The sequence below is a fragment of the Peromyscus californicus genome, unplaced genomic scaffold, assembly GCF_007827085.1.
Source record: "Peromyscus californicus insignis strain IS unplaced genomic scaffold, ASM782708v3 Scaffold_10__1_contigs__length_136768540, whole genome shotgun sequence".
NCBI classification, from domain to species: Eukaryota; Metazoa; Chordata; class Mammalia; order Rodentia; family Cricetidae; genus Peromyscus; species Peromyscus californicus.
The window spans coordinates 11607695-11628689 of NW_026294391.1; the positions used below are offsets into that span (position 1 = coordinate 11607695).

General features: G+C 40.0%; 1 protein-coding gene across 1 annotated transcript; it reads right to left on the reverse strand.

Annotated features, from left to right (window-relative positions):
* LOC128114378 (cell division control protein 42 homolog) lies at positions 1-668 on the reverse strand. The gene has a single exon (XM_052744316.1). The coding sequence runs from the start codon at positions 593-595 to the stop codon at positions 20-22; it is 576 nt and encodes a 191-aa protein (XP_052600276.1). The 5' UTR covers positions 596-668; the 3' UTR covers positions 1-19.
* Positions 669-20995: the final 20327 nt, after the last annotated feature.

Sequence of the window (20995 nt, forward strand, 5' to 3'; positions counted from 1 at the left end):
AAGGGCTCTGGAGAAGCGTTCATAGCAGCACACACCTGCGGCTCTTCTTCGGTTCTGGAGGCTCGAGGGCAGCCAAAATTGCTTCATCAAACACATTCTTCAGGCCTTTCTGTGTGAGGGCGGAGCACTCCACATACTTGGTTGCCTTCAGATCCCGGGCCAGCTTTTCAGCAGTCTCTGCAGTGATAGGCTTCTGTTTGCTCTTGGCAAGTTTCTCAAGAGTAGAGGGATCATCCCTGAGATCAATTTGGGTCCCAACAAGCAAGAAAGGAGTCTTGGGACAGTGGTGAGTTATCTCAGGCACCCACTTTTCTTTCACGTTTTCAAATAAGGATGGAGAAACCACCGAAAAACATACCAGAAAAACATCTGTTTGTGGGTAACTCAGCAGTAGCAGTCTGTCATAATCCTCCTGCCCTGCAGTATCAAAAAGTCCAAGAGTATATGGCTCTCCACCAATCATAACTGTGACCGCATAGTTGTCGAAAACAGTTGGCACATATTCCGATGGAAATTTGTTTGTTGTATAGGATATCAGGAGACATGTTTTACCAACAGCACCATCGCCGACAACAACACACTTAATTGTCTGCATTGCAGAAATAGTTCTGTATCCACTTTTAATATTTCAAATTAGATGTTGACCTCAGCTTCTCCTCTGGGGCGTTGGTAGCCAAAATAATCTTATATGTAGAAGATAAAGAAAAATAAATAAAGTGATGAGCAAGTTCACAATGCTTCAGAATACAAAATACCACCCCCAAATCCTTGTACTTTGAATAGTGGTAATGAACAGTGTGAAAACAAAGTTAAAAACACAACTCCAGGCCTCATCCCCAGCACTGTGGCAGGAAACATGCTTTCCTTTCTGACCCCATCCCCAATGGATCACAAAGATCTCCCCCAGCATTCCTTTTCCCAATTCATCCCATTTTTCCAGCCTCCAACACCAGCAGGCATTCGCTGTGAACATACCAGCTGAGCAGACCAGGGAAAACAGATAAGCTAACTGAATCCCTCCTGTCCGCCAAATCCAGTCCCCCAGTCTCATCCATAGCACTGCAACAGAACACCAGCTGCAGCCTCCCCTTCACCCCTGGCCACATCTCCTGTGGATCCTTATAACCTCACTCCCTCCACTTATTACTTTTCCCAGCCCCCAACTCCAGCAGGCACTTCTGCTAACCCAAGGGCAGCCCCTCCCAGGGCAAAAAGTACATGGAAGGCAGACAGACACTCAGCTCTCCTACTGCTCCTGAGATCCAATCCCTCCAGTCTCCTCCCCAACTCTGTAGCTGGAAACCTGCTGTGCTCTAGCTTTCCTCTCTGATCCATCCCCAATGAATCACAAAGACTTCCTCCAACCCATCCCATTATCCCAGCCTCCAACACCAGCAGGCTTTCCCTGGGAACACACCAGCTGAGCAGGCCAGGAAAACTGGCAGCACACACACAGGCATCACACTCTCCAAAAATCCAGAGAGGAAACAGAAAGCAAGGGACAAAACATTCACAGAACAAAGACAAATCCAGAAATCAGCACCCAGACCTATAATCATCTCAATCCCAGATGCTCAGTCTCCAGCATAAAAACAAAACCAGTAACAGCTAGGGCAACACATCTCCTTTAGAGGCCATCTATCCTATCACAGCAGGCCCTGAATACTCCAACATAGCTGAAGCACAACAAAAGACCTTAAAAACCAACTATATGAAGAAGATAGAGGTCATTAAAGAGGAAATAAATCCCTTAAAGAAATCCAAGAAAACACAAACAGTTAAAGGAAATGAATAAAACTGTTCAAGATCTGAAAATGAAAACAGAATCAATAATTAAAGAATTATTATCATAATAACAAATTATTGTAATAATAAAGAAAGAAAGAATAATAAAGAAAACCCAAACTGAGGAGATTTTGGGAATTAAAAATTTAGGAATTTGAATAGGAACTACAGAGGCAGATTTCATTAACAGAATATAAGAGATGAACGAGAGAATGTCAGGGATTGAAGATACAATAGAAGAAATGGATATATAGGTTAAAAAACGTTAAATCTAAAAAACTCCAGACAGAAAACATGCAGGAAATCTGGGACACTATGAAGAGACCAAATCTAAGGATGATAGAAATAGAAAAAGAAATACAGGTCAAAGCTACAGAAAATATTTTCAGCAAAGCCATAGAAGAAAAATTCCTAACCTAAAAAAGGAGGTACCTGTGTTGGTACAAGAAGCATACAGAACATGAAATAGATTGAACTAGAAAAGAAAGCCCTCTTGCCACAAAATAATCAAAACCCTAAATATATAGAACAAAGAAAGAATATTAAAAGCTGCAAGGGAAAAAGACCAAGTAACACATAACATATACAGACCTATTAGAATTATACCTGACTTCTCAATGGAGATTTTAAAAGCTATAAGGGCCTGGACAGATGTGCTACAGACTCTAAGAGACCACAGATGCCAGGTCAGACTATTATATCCAGCAAAACTTTGAATCACCATAGATAAAGAAAATAAGATATGCCATGATAAAGTCAAATTTAAACAGTATCTATCTATAAATACAGCCCTACAAAAGGTACTAGAAGGAAAACTCCACATAAGGAGATTAACTACAACCATGAAAACACAGGAAATAACTAAGTTCACATCAGCAAAACAAAAAGAATGGAAATACACACTCCACCACCAACAACAATAACAAAATAACAGGAATCAACAATCGTTGGTCTTTGGTATTTCTCAGTATCAATGGTCTCAGTTCCCCAGTGAATGTGAAAACAGTATCCACCCTTCTGTTGCCTGCAAGAAACATACCTCAACAGCAAGGATAGATATTACCTCAGAGTGAAGTGTTGGGAAAAGATATTCCAAGCAAATGGACCTACAAAACAAGCAAGTGTAGCCATTTTAATATCTAACAAAATAGGCTTCAAACCAAAACTAATAAAAAGAGGTAGGGAAGAACACTACATACTAATCAAAGAAAAAATCCAACAAGATGATGTGGTGGTATTGTGCTCCCCAAAATACTGTGCACCCTAATAAATTTATGTGGGGTCAGAGAACAGACAGCCACTAGATACAGAGGCTAGAAAATGGTGGCACTCACACCTTTAATCCTAGCACTCCAGAGGTAGAAATCCCTCTGGATCTCTGTGAGTTCAAGGCCACAGTGGAAACGGCCAGACATGGTGACACACGCCTTTAATCCCAGAAAGCGAGCCTTTAATCCCAGGGAGTGGTGGTAGAAGGCAGAAAGATATATAAGGCGTGAGGACCAGAAACTAGAAGCATTTGGCTGGTTAAGCGTTTGCCTGGTTAAGCATTCAGGCTTTTGAGCAGCAGTTCAGCTGAGACCCATTCTGGATGAGGACTCAGAAGCCTCCAGTCTAAGGAGACAAGACCAGCTGAGGATCCGGTGAGGTGAGGTAGCTGTGGCTTGTTCTGTCTCTCTGATCTACCAGCATTGACCCCAATAACTGGCCTCGGGTTTGATTTAATTAATTAGACCTTTTAAGATTTCTGCTACAAGATGACATTTTGATTCTTATCATCTATACCCCAAACACAAGGGCACCCAAGTTTGTAAAAGAAGCACTACTGCAGCTTAAATAATATATTTACCCTCACACATTGATAGTGGGAGACTGCAGTAACCTCCGCTCACCAACAGGCAGGATATACAGACAACAACTAAACAAAGAAATACTGTAGCTAACAGACATTATAAACCAGATTGATTTAGCAGATATTTACAGAACATCTCACCCAAACACTGTCGGAGCCTGCCGACAGTCAGCTAGGTAGCTGGTTGAAGGCGTGCGGATTGTAGAGACAATGAAGAAGACAGAACAGAGTCGAGAGGTCTGCCAGTCAATGCCAGACAGCCCCGGGTTTATTTCATAGCCGGCTAATATACAGTCTTGAAGGACAGAGGTAGAACAATGCACAGCACAGGCATTCAACCACTATCTATCCTGCCTTGAGTCAAGGAGCAGGCAGTTTCATTTTCTATCTCAGTGTGCCTCCCACTAGCATCAGCAGCCGGGGTCTAGCTAGATAGTGTGTTCCTTCTTGTGGGCTAATCAGTACTTTCTCACAGTCCTTCAAGGAGACTCTACAGGCTAATCAGGACTTTCTTGTGACTCTGGAGCAAGCAAGCCTGAACTCGATAGACTCAGAATAGGCGTCAGATTCAAACTGGGAAACTGAGTCAGTTGTGGGCTCCCACAAAACACAAAAGAATATACCTTCTTCTCAGAACCTCAAGAAACTCATAACAACTGACCACATACTTGGACACAAAGCAAATCCCAATAGATAAAAGAAAATTGGAATAACACCCTGCATCCTGTAGGACCACCACGGATTAAAGCTAGATAGAAACAACAGAAAGCTTGCAAATTAATGGAAACTGAACAACTCTCTACTGACTAAAAAAATGAGTCAAAAAAGAAATAAAGAAATCAAAGATTTTCTAGAATTCAATGAAAATGAATGTACAACATACCCAAACTTATGAGACACAATGAAAGCAGTGCTAAGAGGAAAGTTCATAGTACTAAATGCCTGTGTGAAAATTGGAGAGACCTCATACTAGCAACTTAACAGCACACCTGAAAGCTCTAGAACAAAAAGAAATAAGCACACCCAAGAGTAAGACAGCAAGAAATAATCAAACTAGGGGCTCAAATGAATAAAATAGAAACAAATAGAACAATATAAAAAATTAATGAAACAAAGAGTTGGTTCCTTGAGGAAAATCAACAAGATAAACAAACCCTCATCCAAATTAACCAAAAATCAGGGAGAGGATATCCAAATCAACAAAATCAGAAGGAAAAGGGGACATAACAACAGACGCTGAAGAAATCCAGAGAATCATTAGGTCATACTTCAATAACTTGTACTCACCAAATTGGAAAATATAAAAGAAATGGATAACTTCTTCAATAGGTACCACTTACCAAAGTTAAATCAGGATCATGTAAACAATTTAAACCAATCTATAACCCCTAGTATAATAGAAGCAGTCATTAAAAGTTTCCCAACCAAAAAAAGTCCAGAGTCAGGTGGTTTTAGCAAGAATTCTACCAGACTTTCAAAGAAGAATTAATACAAATACTCCTCAAATTTTTCCACAAAATAGAAACAGAAGGAACATTGCCCAATACATTTTATGAGGCCACAGTTACTCTGATGCCCAAACCATACGAAGACCCAACAATGAAAGAGAAAAACAGATCAATTTTTCCTGTATGAACATAGATACTAAAGTACTCAAAAAAATACTTGCAAACCGACAGCTGAGCAGCCCCCAACTGGACCAGGCCCTCTGGATAAGTGAGACAGTTGATTGGCTTGATCTGTTTGGGAGGCATCCAGGCAGTGGGACCGGGACCTGTCCTTAGTGCATGAATTGGCTGTTTGGAACCTGGGGCTTATACAGGGACGCTTAGCTCAGCCTGGGAGGAGGGGACTGGACCTGCCTGGACTGAGTCTACTAGATTGAGCTGAGTCACCAGGGGAGTCCTTGCCCTGTAGGAGATGGTGGGAATGGGAGGTGGGCTGGGGGGAGGTGGGGGAGCGCGGGAGGAGGGAGGACAGGGGAATCCGTGGCTGATATGTAAAATTAAATCAAATTATAAAATAAAAAAATACTTGCAAATCGAATCCAAGATCACATAAAAAAAATCATCACCATGATAAAGTAGGCATCTAAGAGTTTCTATTGCTATGAAGTGACACCATGACCATGGTAACTCTTATAAAGGAAAAACATTTATTTGTGGTGGCTTACATTTTCAGAAGTTTAGTCCTTTATCATCATGGTATGACATGGTGGTGTGCAGGCAAACTTGGTGTTGGAGAAGGAGCTGAGAGTCCTACATCTTGGCCAGCAGGCAACAAGATCTGAAATGGACTAGGCATAGTTTGAGCATAGGAGACACCAAAGCCAACCCCCACAGTGACACACTTCCTCCAACAAGCCCACACCTAATAAAAGTGTCACCCCCCCATGAGCTTATGGGGGCCAATTACATTCAAACTACCACAGTAGGCTTCATCCCAGAGATGTAGGGATAGTTTAATTTATGAAAATCAATAAACGTAATCCACCATATAAAAACCAAAAGAAAAAAAAAAACACATGATCATCTCATTAGATGCAGAAAAGGCTTTTTGACAAAAATTCAACATCACTGCATGATAAAAATCCTGGAAAGATTATGGATGCAAAGGACATACCAAAACATAATTTACACAACTACACAATTTACAGCAAGCCTATAGCCAACATCAAATTAAATGGAGAGAAACTCAAAGCAATTCTACTAAAATAAGGACTAAGTCAAGGTTTTCTACTCCTTCCATATAGATTCAATTATAGCACTAGAAGTTTGAGCTAGGGCAATAACACAACTGAAGATCAAGGAGATACAAATTGGAAAGGAAGAAGTCAAAGTATCTTTATTTGCAGATGATATGGTAGTATACATAAGTGACCCTAAAAATTTGACCAGGGAACTCCTACAGCTGATAAACACTTTCACTGAAGTGGTTGGATACAAGATACACTCAAAATAATCAGTAGCCCTCCTATATATAAATGACAAATGGACTGAGAAAGAAATCAGGGAAACAACATCTTTCACTATACCCACAAATAAAATAAATATCTTGGGATAACTCATAAAAGTGAAAAACTTAAGCCGGGCGGTGGTGGCGCACGCCTTTAATCCCAGTACTCGGGAGGCAGAGCCAAGCGGATCTCTGTGAGTTCGAGGCCAGCCTGGTCTCCAAAGCGAGATCCAGGAAAGGCGCAAAGCTACACAGAGAAACCCTGTCTCGAAAAACCAAAAAAAAAAAAAAAAAAAAGTGAAAAACTTGTCTGACAAAACCTCCAAGTCTTTGAAATAAGAAATTGAAGAGGCTATCAGAAGATGGAAAGATCTCCTATGCTCATGGATCTGTAGGATTAACATAATATAAATGGCCTACCAAAAACAATCTACAGATTCAATACAATCTACACCAAAATCACAACACAATTTCTCACAGACCTTGAAAGAACAATACTCAGCTTCTTATGGAAAAACAAAACACCCAGGATAGTTAAAACAATCCTGTACAATAAAAGAATTGCTGAAAAACTCACCATTCCAATTTCAAGTTGTACTACAGAGCTATAGTAATAAAAACTGTATGGTGTTGGCACAGAAACACACATGTTTATGGTGATATTTTATTTGTATTAAAATGTTATTTGTATGTTAATAAATAAAGTTGTCCGGGGTCAGAGCTATTAGCAAGCCATAGGAAAGCAGGGCAGTGGTGGCGTATGCTTGTAATCCTAGCACTTGGTAGGCAGAGCTAGGTAAGTCTCTGTGTGTTCAGGGATACAGCCATTATTGGATACACATGCCTTTAATCTCAATACCAATCATGGAAAACCTGGAGGCCTACACAGACAGGCCGTGAGGAGGCGGTCATGTGGTTGGGTTTACAACCAATGAGAAGGCAGGACAGGAACTCTATATAAAGACTTTAACACAGGGGTAGCTCTGGTTCGGAGAGGTAGGACCACCGCAGGAGGAAGGGTAAGGTTTTAGCTCTTAGCTCTGACCTCTTGGCTTTCTTCTTTGCATTGGTTCTGTGTTTCTTATTTAATAAAAAGGTTGGTTACATCTACACATGTTGATCAGTGGAATCTAATTGAAGGCCTAATAGACACCTATTGTTTGATAAACAATTCAGAAATACACACTGGAAAAAAGGCATCTTCAACAAATTGTGCTAGTCAGACTGGAGGTCTGCATGTAGAAGAATACAAATAGATTCATATTTATCACCTTGCACAATACTCAAATCTAAGTGGATCAAAGGCATCAATGTAAATCCAGTTACATTGAACTTGATAGAAGAGAAAGTAGGAAGTAGTCTTGAATGCATTGGCACAGGAGACCACTTCCTAAATATAACACCAATAGCACAGACACTGAGATTGACAATTAATAAATGGGACCTCCTGAAACTGAAAAGCTTCTGTAAGGCAAAGGACATGGTAAATAAGACAAAATGACAGCCTACAGAATGGGAAAAGATCTTCACCAACCCCACATCTAAGAGAGGGCTAATCTCCAAAATATTTAAAGAATTCAATAAACTAGACATTAAAATACTAAGCAATCCAATTAAAAATGGGCTACAGAGATAAACAGAGAATTCTCAACAGAAGAATCTCAAATGGCTGAAAGACATTTAAGGAATGCTCAATATCCTTAGTCATCAGGGAAATGCAAATCAAAATGACTCTGAGATACCATCTTACACCTATCAGAATGGCTAAGATAAAAAACACTGATAATAGCTTATGTTGGAGAGGATGTGGAGCAAGAGGAACACTCCTCCACTGTTGGTGGGAATGCAAACTTGTACAGCCACTATGGAAATCAGTATGGCGGTTCCTCAGAAAATTGGGAATCAATCTACCTCAAGATCCAGCTATACCATTCAAAGGATGCTCAATCATACCACAAGAACACTTGCTCAGCTATGTTCATTATGGCTTTATTCATAATAACCAGAAACTAGAAACAACTTACATGCCCCTCAAACAAAGAATGAAAAAAGAAAATTTGAAGAAAAGAAAAAGAAAAAATAAGGAAAAAATTACATACAATGAAATATTACTCAGTTGTTTAAAAAATGGCATCATGAAATTGTTAGGCAAATGGATGAAGCCAGAAAAAATAGTTCTGAGTGAGGTAACCTGCTGGTAGTCATTAGCTGTTTCAGAGGAACAGCAGGTGGCAATTGAAGTTCAAGTGTCAGTCCACCAGAAGAAAAACTCTGATGGGCACGTCTTGCTTAAGCAAAGCTTGCTAGAATACACACTCTGGGATGTCTTTTGTTTCTGTTGTGTCCCCACATGTTTGCTTCTACAATGTATATGGTGTAGGGAGTGCCCACTACCTGTATTGTAGAATGTCTATCTCATGATAACATCTTGATCTGCTGGGCATCTATTCTGTGGATTGTCAAAAAATGACTCCTCCATAAGCTGTATAATTTTCATCTATAAAAATGAATACAAGGATTTTGCTACATAGTTGAGGCCCAAAATTCCCCCTAGAAGCTGCTTCTGATCACAGCTCAAATAAATGATAAACTGGGAGCCAGATTAGCTCAAATTCCTTTAATTTTATTGCTGAAACACCACTAGCTGATATAAAGCTTCAAAATAGCTTTAAATTAGACCTGATGTCTTGCTAGTGGTTTTTTAGATAAACGTTTCCAATTTTTTTATTCACAGGAACACACAGCTGTACTATCTGGTAGGCTGTAAATACAAAGACAGCCCAATTATTGCTACCTGGCAAATGATTGAGTCTTTGCACCCATTCCTGACCTCAATTTGTGAAAATAAACTCTGACTAGTCAAGGCTACAGAAAATAATTTGACTCTGAAGTCCCAAATGAGGGCTGCAGGTGTTCTTGGGTAATTAGAACTCGTATATTGCCTGAAAAAGTTTGTTGGGATATGTAAACTGTAAAAAGACATGATAGGACAGAGCAATGTAGGGGAGCAACGAGAGAGTACAATGTGAGGTAGCAACAGAGTAGTACAACATGAAAGAAAACAGCATAATAAAAAGAACAAGATGAGAGAATAAAGAAATGAAACCATCAGATAAAAAACCACAGTTTGTGCTACACTGTGGACTTTCCCTTTGAGCCATGTCTGCAGCCTGGAAACTGGTTCTTCATGGGCTGTGGTAGCAACCCAGACCCAGAAAGATAAATGTGGTATGTATTTGCTTATAAGTGGATATTAGCCATTAAGTAAATGATAACCAAGCTACAATCTAGAGACCCAGAGAGGTTAGGTAAAGAGAAAGACTCTGGGTGGATGCATGGATCTCAATGGGAGGAAGAAATAGAATAGATTTTATCTGGGGATGAATGGGATTGGGAGGGGAATCAGATAGAGGTGGACATAGGGTGAAGGGAGAGAGTGCTGGGATATATGGTTGGAAATGGGGAACATTTGGGTGAGTTGGACATCTAGTATAATGGAAACTTCCTGGAATCTATGAAGATGATCCTAATGAGGACTCCCAGTAATGGGAGATACAGAATCTCAACTGACCAAGATATAGCAATAATGGGTTCTTTCGATTCACAACAATAATGAGTTCTTTCGATTCCCTTCTCCGGGCACTCCAGGAACTTTGCTGTACTCGTTGTGTATTATTTGCTCACATTTTTCTTCTTTCCCAGCTTTAGCCAGGACATCACTGGTGGGAGTAAATATTCCCCTTTTCCCCCAGTTTAGATGTCCCATGTGTTTTCGTTCGGTCAGTGGTATGTGAGAAGATTAAAAGTTTGTCACATTTTAACAGAAGCTGAAATGTCTTTACATTTGGACTTTGCCTCTCATATTTCTCAGATTTTCTACTTGAAAGACATGTATACAGTTGGTGTGTCACAAAGTAACAGAGAGAGAAAACCTCTACTCAACCCTAACTCAACTCAACCCATAACCAAGCCTAACAGATAACAGTTTAGTTGTAGAAGAGACACTTTGTAGACTTCTGAATAATTTGGGGAGTGCTTGCTATATGACCAAAGGTAACATTTCAAAAGGCAAGATTAATCAAAATTTTATTATTAAAGTGATTCATTTCTGTGCAATGATAGCCAGAATTGGGTTACTCTCATTGATGATCATATGATGGCTACAAGTAATGTAAATAATGGCAAATTGGTAGCCGAAAAAGTTGCTTTGGTATTGCAATTCACTTTAGGAAATGCTTTACCAAAACTTTGCCAAAGAAGAAAACTCTATATGTAGTTTTTAAGACTCAATTGCTGTAAAGATTAATTTCTATATACAATATGATGATTTTTATTTTTAAAGTAATGTAAAGGAAAAATTCCTCATAGGTGTAAGTTTTTTTGTCTTTTGTTCTCTGCAGGGTGTGTGAAGTTAGAATTTTTTGGGGGGGGGGGGTTGGTCTTTTACCAAAGTATAATTTGTAGGGCTGGACAGATGGCTCAGTGGTTAAAAGTACATACGTCTGTTCCATAGGAACTGAGTTCAGATCCTAGCACCCACATTGTGTGTCATAAAACATCTGTATCTCTAGCTCCAGGGGATCCAATGCCTTCTGACCCTCTGAGGGCACTGGTACACACATTCACATATACATATACATATACATATACATATACATATACATATACATATACACATATGTACATACACATGTATATACAAACATACACACACATACACATATATGCATAATTAAAAGAAAAAAGTAGCATTTTTAAGACATAATAATTCTTCCCACCTGAAAGATGCCTGTATCCTAAACCTTGGGACTTATGAGTACATTACCTTATCTGATAAAAGAGAGTTTTCAGATATGATTAAAGACCTGGAAATAGGGACATTATCATGACTTCCTTCAATTGGCCATATCTAGGTCATTTAAGGAGGAGAAATTTCCTTGAGGAGAAGAGATTTACTGGAAGACTGAATAGTAAGCCCACAAGGCAAGTAGTGTGGGCAACATTCAAGGTGAGAACAAACAAGCAAATTATAAGCTGGAGCCTCAAAAAAAAATGAATCATTGTTGACATCCATGTTGGACTCCTGATCTACAGATATGGAAACAAAATTTGTGGTAATGTTGCAGTAGCAATGGGAAACTATTGTTTGATGTGTCTGTCCTCTCAAAGGCAAGAGAGTAAAGTTTCTTAAAGTGAGAATGTCTTTTGAGAACTATTCACTTCATTAGCCAATTTGTTGCTTGGGCTTTTTGAGTTCCTGTCTAGTTTTCTGAGTTCTTTGTACATTCTAGATGTTAATCTTCTGTCAGATATAAAGCCAGCAAAGTTGCTTTTTTTTTCAATCTCTATGGCCTATTTCTTTATTAATTTAATTAACTGTTTCCTTTGACAAATGAATGTTTTTAATTTAATGAGGTTCCATTCATCAATGGTTGGAATATAAGTAGAATATAATATAGAAAAATTTGTAAACTTACTAGTCGTATTAGTTGCTTTTCTGTTGCTGTGCTGAAACACCATCATCAAAAGGTACTCATGGAAAGTTTATTTGGCTTATGCTTCCTGAGAGAGAGTCCATAATTGCAGGGGAGGCACGGTAGCAGATGGCTAAAGCAGGAAGATGAGAGAGCTCTTCTTCAATCAGAATGGGAAGCAGATGGTGAACTGTAAGTGGGTTGAATCTGTAGCCTCTCAGAGCACTGCTCCAAGTAATGGACCTCCCTCAGCAAGGCTGCACCTCCTCTCCACACAGGGCCACCAACTTGGGACCAAGTATTCCAATGCCTGAGCTGTTGGGGGCACTTCTCATCCAAACCACCACACTATCCATCAGAGGAATTCAAAATAAAATGACAATGAGATTACATCTTACCCAGTCAGAATGGAAATCATGAAGATAGCAAATCCCAACAAATGCTAGTGGTGACGTGGACAAAAAGAGGAAATGGAAGGGTAGACCCACTATTGAACGTGGTACACAAGTTGCTCAAAGACTAAAAAGAGATCTCTGTATAACTCATCTATATAACTCCCGTGTATTTAGTCAAATGACTTCAAGTTAACATATCAGAGATCCTTACACATCAATGTTGTTTGCAATACTATTCACCAATAGCTATTTTGTGGAATTAACCTAGGTATCTATCAACGGAGGAACGAATAAAGGGAATGTGGCACATGCACACAAAAACAAAATTTTTCCAGCCATAAATAAGAATGAAATTATGCTGTTTCTAGAAGGGCGGGATTTAAATGCTCTGGGGAGGAAGGAGACTAATGGCAGGGGAAGGTGCTACAAAGGGGAAGGAAGGGATACAGCAGACACACACTGGCATGAAAACATAAATAAATTTGTAAAATGTTGATGTGTTTTAACATCAAATCACCTCATAGTATGGAAAACTTGCCACTTAATATATACTATTTTAAGTACTTTTATGTGGATTCCATTTCTTTTGGAACTTTGTGAATGTAAAGATACATGAAGCCTGCTCCATAGGAGAGAATACATTCCTGGTACAGTAAATCTGTTTAAAAGCCTATGACTGGGGAGGGCACAGATCGTCAATCTGCCTTTTAAATGTGTCTGTTTATACCGCTGCTCTCAGCCTTGATCAGAGAAGCTTCTTTTGTAGAAGGTGATGATTAATGCAAAGACTAATTGAAATGATAAAACTTGGCAAAGTGAGTACCTTCAGTAGGCCCTGCCAAAGTATGGCACCAAAAGAACACAACATGCACAACAGAGTTAGTGTAAGAGGTTTATTGGGGGACGGGGAGAGTGTGTGGCTCAAATCTTAAACGGTCTCATTAAGAAAAAAACCTGGGAGCCAGGTATTGGGTGAATTCTGAAAGATCAGAGAAGCAGAACAAGCCACAGCTAACCTCACCTCAACAGCTCCTCATCTGATCCTGTTTCCTCAAACTGGAAGCCTCTGAGTCCTCATCCGTACGGATCTCAGCTGAACTATTGCTAAAAGCCTAAAAGCTTAAAAGCCCTAGTTCCTAGTCCTCACGCCTTATATACCTTTCTGCTTCCTGCCATCACTTCCTGGGATTAAAGGCATATATGTCCTTCCCAAGCAAGTCATGAGATCTCAAGTGCTGGGATTAAAGGTGTGTGTCACCATGCCTGACTGTTTCCAGTGTGGCTTTGAACTCACAGAGATCCGGATGGATCTCTGCCTTTGGAATGCTAGGATTAAGGGTGTGAGTGCCACCATTTTCTGGCCTCTGTATCTAGTGGCTTTTCTGTTCTATGACCCCCAGATAAGTTTATTAGGGTGCACAATATATTGGGGGACACAATATCGCCACATTTGTGGAAGAGTAAAAGGCTATCTTGGAGTGGAAACTTGAGATAGGCAGATAGGCAGATAGACAAGAGAGCAAGAGGAGCAAGAGAGAGGCCTGTGACGGACAGACAATTTTAAGGGGTGCTCACGTCACATAAACAAAGGTGGAAAGGCTCTTGGCAGCAGCTGATGGTGTTATTGCTGCTGCCTGCTAAGGCAGGCTTCCTGTTTCCTCACCTTTATAAAAAGATGAGAAAGTAGGAAGGGGTGGCTGGTGAGGCAGGAATGAAGGAGCCGTGTTCTCTCGACTGCTTCCAGCTGTCTGGGGACATCTGCATCTTTGTGGACCAGAGAAAGCTGGGATGCTGGCCAAGTCCTGGCATGGCTGACTGTTTCACTCACTATCCAGGCTCTGGGGGACCTTCAGTCACTAGGAAAGTGAAGGACAAGTTGAAGCAGTCTGTGAGGCTGGACTAGCCACTTGGGGCTAGCCACTTTGAAGCTGTCTGGGATGTATATTTTTGAGGGGACACCTGAACCTGGCATGATGCTAGAACAGATATATATATGGGAAAAAACATAAAGTTAAAGTGTTTGGGGGAAATTTTTTCTTAGGTCCTGGTAACTGAGGAAGGGGAGTCCCAAGACCAGGAAAAGGTGGGGGAGATCCCACCCTCAGGAATAAGAGGAATAGGCAGGTGGGGAAACAGGCTGCTGATTGACAGTACTTATCTGGAGTCCATTTGACCCATGAGAAGTGGATTCAAGTTGATTCCCCAGAGCTTACAAGAATTTTGAGTTTACAAAAAGATAAATTTTAGACAGATTCCTGGAGCTTGCAAGAATTCGGAGTTTACAAAGAGAACTGAGTTTTATACACATTAGCATTCCCACTGTTTATAATCTGTACTGAGATCGACATTGCAAACAACGCAGTAGACTCACACCTTTGAGTCACAGTAAAATCTTGGAGATCCAGAAATGAATCTGGGTTAAAAGCACGAACATTCTTCCTCTATCCAGAAGACAGGGTGTATATAGATTAAACAGACACTTTCTGCACAGTGAGAAGCACTTTTAAGTCTATACTTAGAAGACAATCAAAGGGAATTTAAAATCTTGAGCTTGTGATTATGATCAAAATAGTCGTGCTTTACCAGAGCTAGATTAATAGTCTATCAGACCTCTATTGATTAATGTTAAGACTATGAACTTTTGAGGTCTTAATATAACAGTAGCATAGTGAGAGGAAGAAATCTGAAATGTTTTCTATTCTTTTTTATACACCTTTAATCACTTTTTAATTACATTAGTATTTATCATGACTACAATTAAAGAATTTGATCATTTATAAGGTGACTGACTATTAACTGGTATTCCTTACTTATCCATAACAGTTTACAATAAGTTAGTAGCTTTCATAAGGCTAGAACTTTAAGTTCCATTCCTGTTTAAGGTGACTGACCATTAACTTACATTTCTTAATTATCTTTAGCATTTACAATAAGTTAGTAGCTTTCATAAGACTAGGACTTTAAGTTCCATCCCTGCTTGGTTTAACCTTTAAAAATAAATTTTGAAAGGAAGCTCTTCTAGCATCAAAATAAAACTTTTTAATCATGCATACAGTCCATAGAGAGACTGGCAACTTTACTGATCCTTTTATACTATACCATGAAATGAAAATAGCCACTCCATGGTGAAAAAGGAAAAAAGTTCATTCCAAACTATCAAGGCTGTCTCCTGGGAAAGCAAGGAGAGGCAACAGGGCAAAGATATTCAAGGTTAAATGGGAACAGGAGAAAGGTGGCTTGTAAGCTGGGGTGGGGCCCATGAGCAGGGACTGTGGGAGCCTGGAGACTAGCATTGCCTCGACACGTTAATGGGCACCACAATCACACATAAACGGAAGGGCCACAGACCCTCTTGCCTGACATAAGGAGAATGACTCCCTCTTTTGCAAGCAGGAACTTTGTTCAAGGCCACGAGGAAATAAGGGCTTTTGTTTAAATGCCTGACCTTGGGAAGAAGACTTTCTTGGGGAACCAGACATCCCATTATAGAATATTGCAGGGGTTTTTGTATGGCTTAGTTTATCCAAATAGCTAAAGCTTAAAGTGAGCAAAGACAAAGCCTGACAAATATTACTGTGAACCTGAGTAGACATTAGGAATTTATAAATCTTGATTATCAAATGTACCTTATCAAATATATGTTGTTACCCATTCAATTTTTCTACTAGCTTGGTGTTAAACATTTAGCAAAGATATAAGTAGTTAGATATATATCTTAAATCAGTTTTTGTTAATCTGAATAGACCTTCACAACCTTAATTTTTTTATCACCATATAGAGTAGATTGTAAACCAGAGTTGAATCCCATATATAGTATATTGTTGTAAATATAACCTTAAATTTTTATCATCATACAAAAATCTGTACCAATCCAAAATATTTGAGACTTATGTTGCTTCCTTAGTCTAAAAAGAGATTCAATGATAAACTAAGAGCTCAGTAGGACCAAGAAGTTTTATAATTGTTGCTTTATGACATATAGTCATCTTAAGATGAAGTCACGTGTAAAGATGGTTGCCAGCCATGTGGCCACCTACATCCTGATGAGGTCACCAGGCAAGATGGAGAAGAGCTGCAACTGGCATCTCCGGCTCTGACTCCCACTTTGCAACAAATGTACAGACAAGACATTTTCGCAGTTTAGGGAGGGAGAACAGACAGAAACAAACAGGCCTTGAGCGAAGAAGAAGAAGAAGAAGAAACAGGGAATGGAGAATTCCTTCTCGTTCCCCTGATCACTTGGTCTGAGGTATATTGAGGCCAAAAAGGAGTGGTCAGAGGTTCTCCCAAAGATATCCCATGGGGATGAAGGAGGTGTATGACACAGTTCCCATCGATGAGGAAGAGAGAGATCTGAAGCCTGATAGCCCCAGGCATCCTCAGGATCCAGGGAGGACCAAATAAAGAAGGCAAAGCTGTCTAGTGGGTCACAGTTGTCCAGGTGAGACAGTTGTCTGAGAGTGAAAACCATGCTCAAGAGCAAATCTTATCCAGGGAAGTGGTCACAGACTCAGGGATGTGTTTAAGCCAACTGAGGGGGAGGACTCAGCAGCCGCCAGTGTGGAATGGAAAGCAAAGTGATCGGTGGATGAGAAAGCGGATCTGTTGCAGGTAGAGTGGGTGGGTAGGATCTAGACCAAATGCCAGGAGGGCCTCGGAAGTCTTGGCACCAATGAAAGGATAAAACACTGCAAAGTGGCTACCTTTGGTGGGCCCTGCCATGGTATGCCACTAAGAGAACACGACACACACAACAGTTAGTGCAAGAGGCTTATTGGGGGAGAGAGAGAAGGAGAGTGGAAGAGCAAAAGGCCACCTTGCTGTGGGGACATGAGAGAGGCAGACAGACAGAGAGACAAAAGCACAAGAGGAGAGAAGACTGCGACTGAGGGACACTTTTAAGGGGTGCTCGTGTCACTAACTGAAGGTGGAAGGCACCTGGGAGCAGCTGACAGATGCCGTAACTGCTGCAGCTGCCCAGGCAGGTGGCGGTGGAAGCTAACACACCAATAGCTGTAAACAGGAACACAAGCGCGAAAGCCAAAGAGACATTTACTGAACAGCAGGGGAAGAAGGAGAGAGCAAGTTCCTTAGAGTACTGCAAAGATAAAATCATCAGAACTGCCCAACAGGACGGTCACAAGGAAGGACTTGCCAATGCCTCGCTTTTTGTTTGGGTTTTTAGAAGGAGCTCTTCAAAGAGGAGTGGGACTGTAGGGGGTGTCGCCGTGACTTGCCTATCAGCATGCTGACAGCTGCCTCTGTAGTTTTTCCAGGAACTAGAATGTTGTCAGCTGCTGCCTGCAAACGATAGTCCCCAAGAACCAAACTGCCAGAGCAAGTGCTAGGCAGTGAAAGCTTCTCCTACGCTGAGACACCTACAAGTCTCGCAGGAACTCTAAGGATGAAGCATTTGTGGACTTTTTGGTTGTCCACACTCCTGCTAGTACACTCCAGTAAGAAGCTCCAATAAACGTCTTCATTTGGCAAGTTGGAGTTTTATAGGATTGTTACTTTAATCTGTCATCAGATTGAGTGAATAGAAGTTGCTTCATTTCCCCCTCAGGAAAAGAGACACAACACCTACATAAAGAAGACTCAGTTCAAATTAAAGATAGCAACACACACTTCAGACACTGGACAGTGTGTGTAAAGGATATGTCTCTCTGGAAGAGTCTGTAGCCTCAAAGGGCAGCTGCATCTGAGAAAATAGTAAAAGAAATAGCAGACCAAGGCAGATCCTGAAAATAAGGAAGTTTCAAGCAGAGTCTAACATTTAAAGGGAGGAAAGACAGAAAGTCATTAGGTAAACTAAAACATTGATTTGGTGCCATTAGTGTCATACAGAACACTGATAAGGTTGTTTGGAAAGTATATGATATGTTTCCACATTCTGGAGAAAGTAATTAACAGTGTATAGCTTTTTCAGACATGAAAGGCAGTGAACAATTCATAGGGGGTAAATAAATTAATGGCTTGTGTGGGTGCAGCTCTAGGTTTGAGGATCCACTTCCTGGAGAGGAAGTATGGTACATGGCATCATGCACCAAACAGTTGGTATTAACTGCTTCCATTCTTCAGTTACCACAGACCAACTGTGCCACAGAAATTCAAAGTTTAGGTTGGGTTTGCACAAGAACATACTGCATGCCTCTATATGTTGGGAGAGAGGAAGGAGTCTGTGACAGCTGGAACGTTTGGGGCACTGCTGTCTTTGGACATAGAAGATATATTTTGCATGGAAGGAAAAAATTCTTTGGTGTTTGAGACTGCATTCTATATTTTTGTCCATTGAGACTCTTAAATATGTCTACAATTTGGAAACAAACCTTATTTTCTATACTCTTCCATGTTAGAAAACTAGATTTAAAGTATATTTCATTATTTATAAATGTAATGTTAACCCTTGCTGTTATCACTAAGTAAAATTGATACTCTGAATAACTTGAAAGTGATTTCAAAGACAATCACCTACATATTAGATGGGTTGTTTAAGTAAATACAAATCTACATTTTGTAAGTTGGATTTCTCTCCTTTTCTTTTGAAGTCTCATTTGTCAAAATGAATGACATAAAAAAAGCTAATTTTAAAAGTTAAAATTAAAATATTTTTCATGTAGTCAATGAACATTTCTAGGAAAAGTATAACAATATGTTTCTTATACATAAAAACAAAACTGCATACTTTCCTATTTATTTTAATTCTGTATGGTAGCCTTTTTATATACAATAAAAGTTTTCTATGTGGTTACTTTAATCAAGAGTGAAAACAGCCATCCCCCTGTGACCTCAGAGGCTCCCTGAGACACAGACTCCACCAGCTCTGACTGGACCAAGAGGAGAATGTCTCTCTCCCAGCCTGAGAGTCCTGTCTCTAGGACCCATGCCCCAGGGGCACAACTCATGCCTTCCTTCCCCCACCAATCACTGCCCCAAATACAGGCCAGCAGGGAAGACTCCTGCAGGCAGGCATCCACACCAACACCCCCATCTGACCAGACCCTGCAATCTACAAGACCCACTCTGTGCCCCAAACCCACCACTACCACCCACCCCTGGCAACCTCAGCAGCTCCCTGAGACACAGAATCTGCCAATCCTGGTTGGACCAAGAGCTCTGATTGGACCCAGAGGGGTCCCCTTTGCACAGACACAGCAAGCACAGAGTGGACCAAGAGCAGCTCACTCAGACACAGATACTTTTTGCACCTATTGGAAGAAGAAAGGAGTAGACGCCAGTGCAAAAATACATGCGACAACATAAACAACAATATGGCACCACCAGAACATCAAGACCTGAACATCACAACGTAAAGGAAACAGAAGAAAGCAACCTTAAAAATAACTTTAATGAAGATGATAAAGGCCTTTAAAGAGAAAATGAAAAATTCCCTTAAAGAAATTGAGGAAAAGACAAACAAAAAAAATTGGAAGAAATCAATAAGTCCCTTAAAGAAAAGCATTAAACAGGTGAAGGAAACAGTTCAAGACCTGAAAATTGAAATAGAAACAATAAAGAACACAAACCAAGGGAATGCTGGAAATAGAAAGTCTGAGTAAATGAACAGGAACTACAGATGCAAGCATAACCAACAGAATATAAGAGATGGAAGAGAGACTCTCTGGCATGGAGGATATAATAAAGGAAATAGATTTGTCAGTCAAAGAAAACACTAAAGCCAAAAAAGTCGTAACACAAAGTGTCCAGGAAATCTGGGACACCATGAAAAGACCAAATCTAAGAATAATAGGGATAGAGGAAGGAGAAGAATACCAACTCAAAGGCACAGAAAATATATTCAACAAAATCATGGAAGAAAACTTTCCCAACTTAAAGAAGGAAATACCTATGAAGATACAAGAAGATTATAGAATACCAAATAGACTAGACACCCCAAAAAAAGTTCCCTCACCACATAATAGTCAAACCACTAAACATACAGAATGAAGACAGAATATTAAGAACTGCAAAGGAAAAAGGCCAAGTGACTTATTTTTTAAATAAATCTATTTTATTTAAAACATATTACAAAAACTTAGATTTATTTTAAAAATCAATGATAAAAGAAAATAATGTAGACCTTTACATGATTACCAAATGATCCACACTGTGATCATTTCTTTGAGGGTGTTTTGTTTACTTCTTATATTTATTAGGCAGGGGTATTGCTCCTGTCGGCATATGAAAAATCATCAAATAGAAATACAGGTATTTACTTTGTTTTAAAATGAACTGTGTAGTACTGCAGGCATTTATGTGACCATCGCTGTTAACTCATTCCTTCCCTGATAATGTCTTATAATTCGGCCAAGTGACTTATAAACGCAGACCGATCAGAATAACACCTGACTTCTCAATGGAGACTCTGAAAGCCAGAAGGTCCTGGACAGACATAATGCAGACACTAAGAGACATGGATGCCAGCCTAGACTAATATACCCAGCAAAACTTTCAATCATCATAGACGGAGTGAACAAGACATTCCAAGACAAAACCAGATTTAAACAATACTTATCCACAAATGCAGTCCTACA

Excerpts from the sequence above, each read along its gene's own strand:
- LOC128114378 (XM_052744316.1), bottom strand. The coding sequence starts at position 595 with ATGCAGACAATTAAGTGTGTTGTTGTCGGCGATGGTGCTGTTGGTAAA.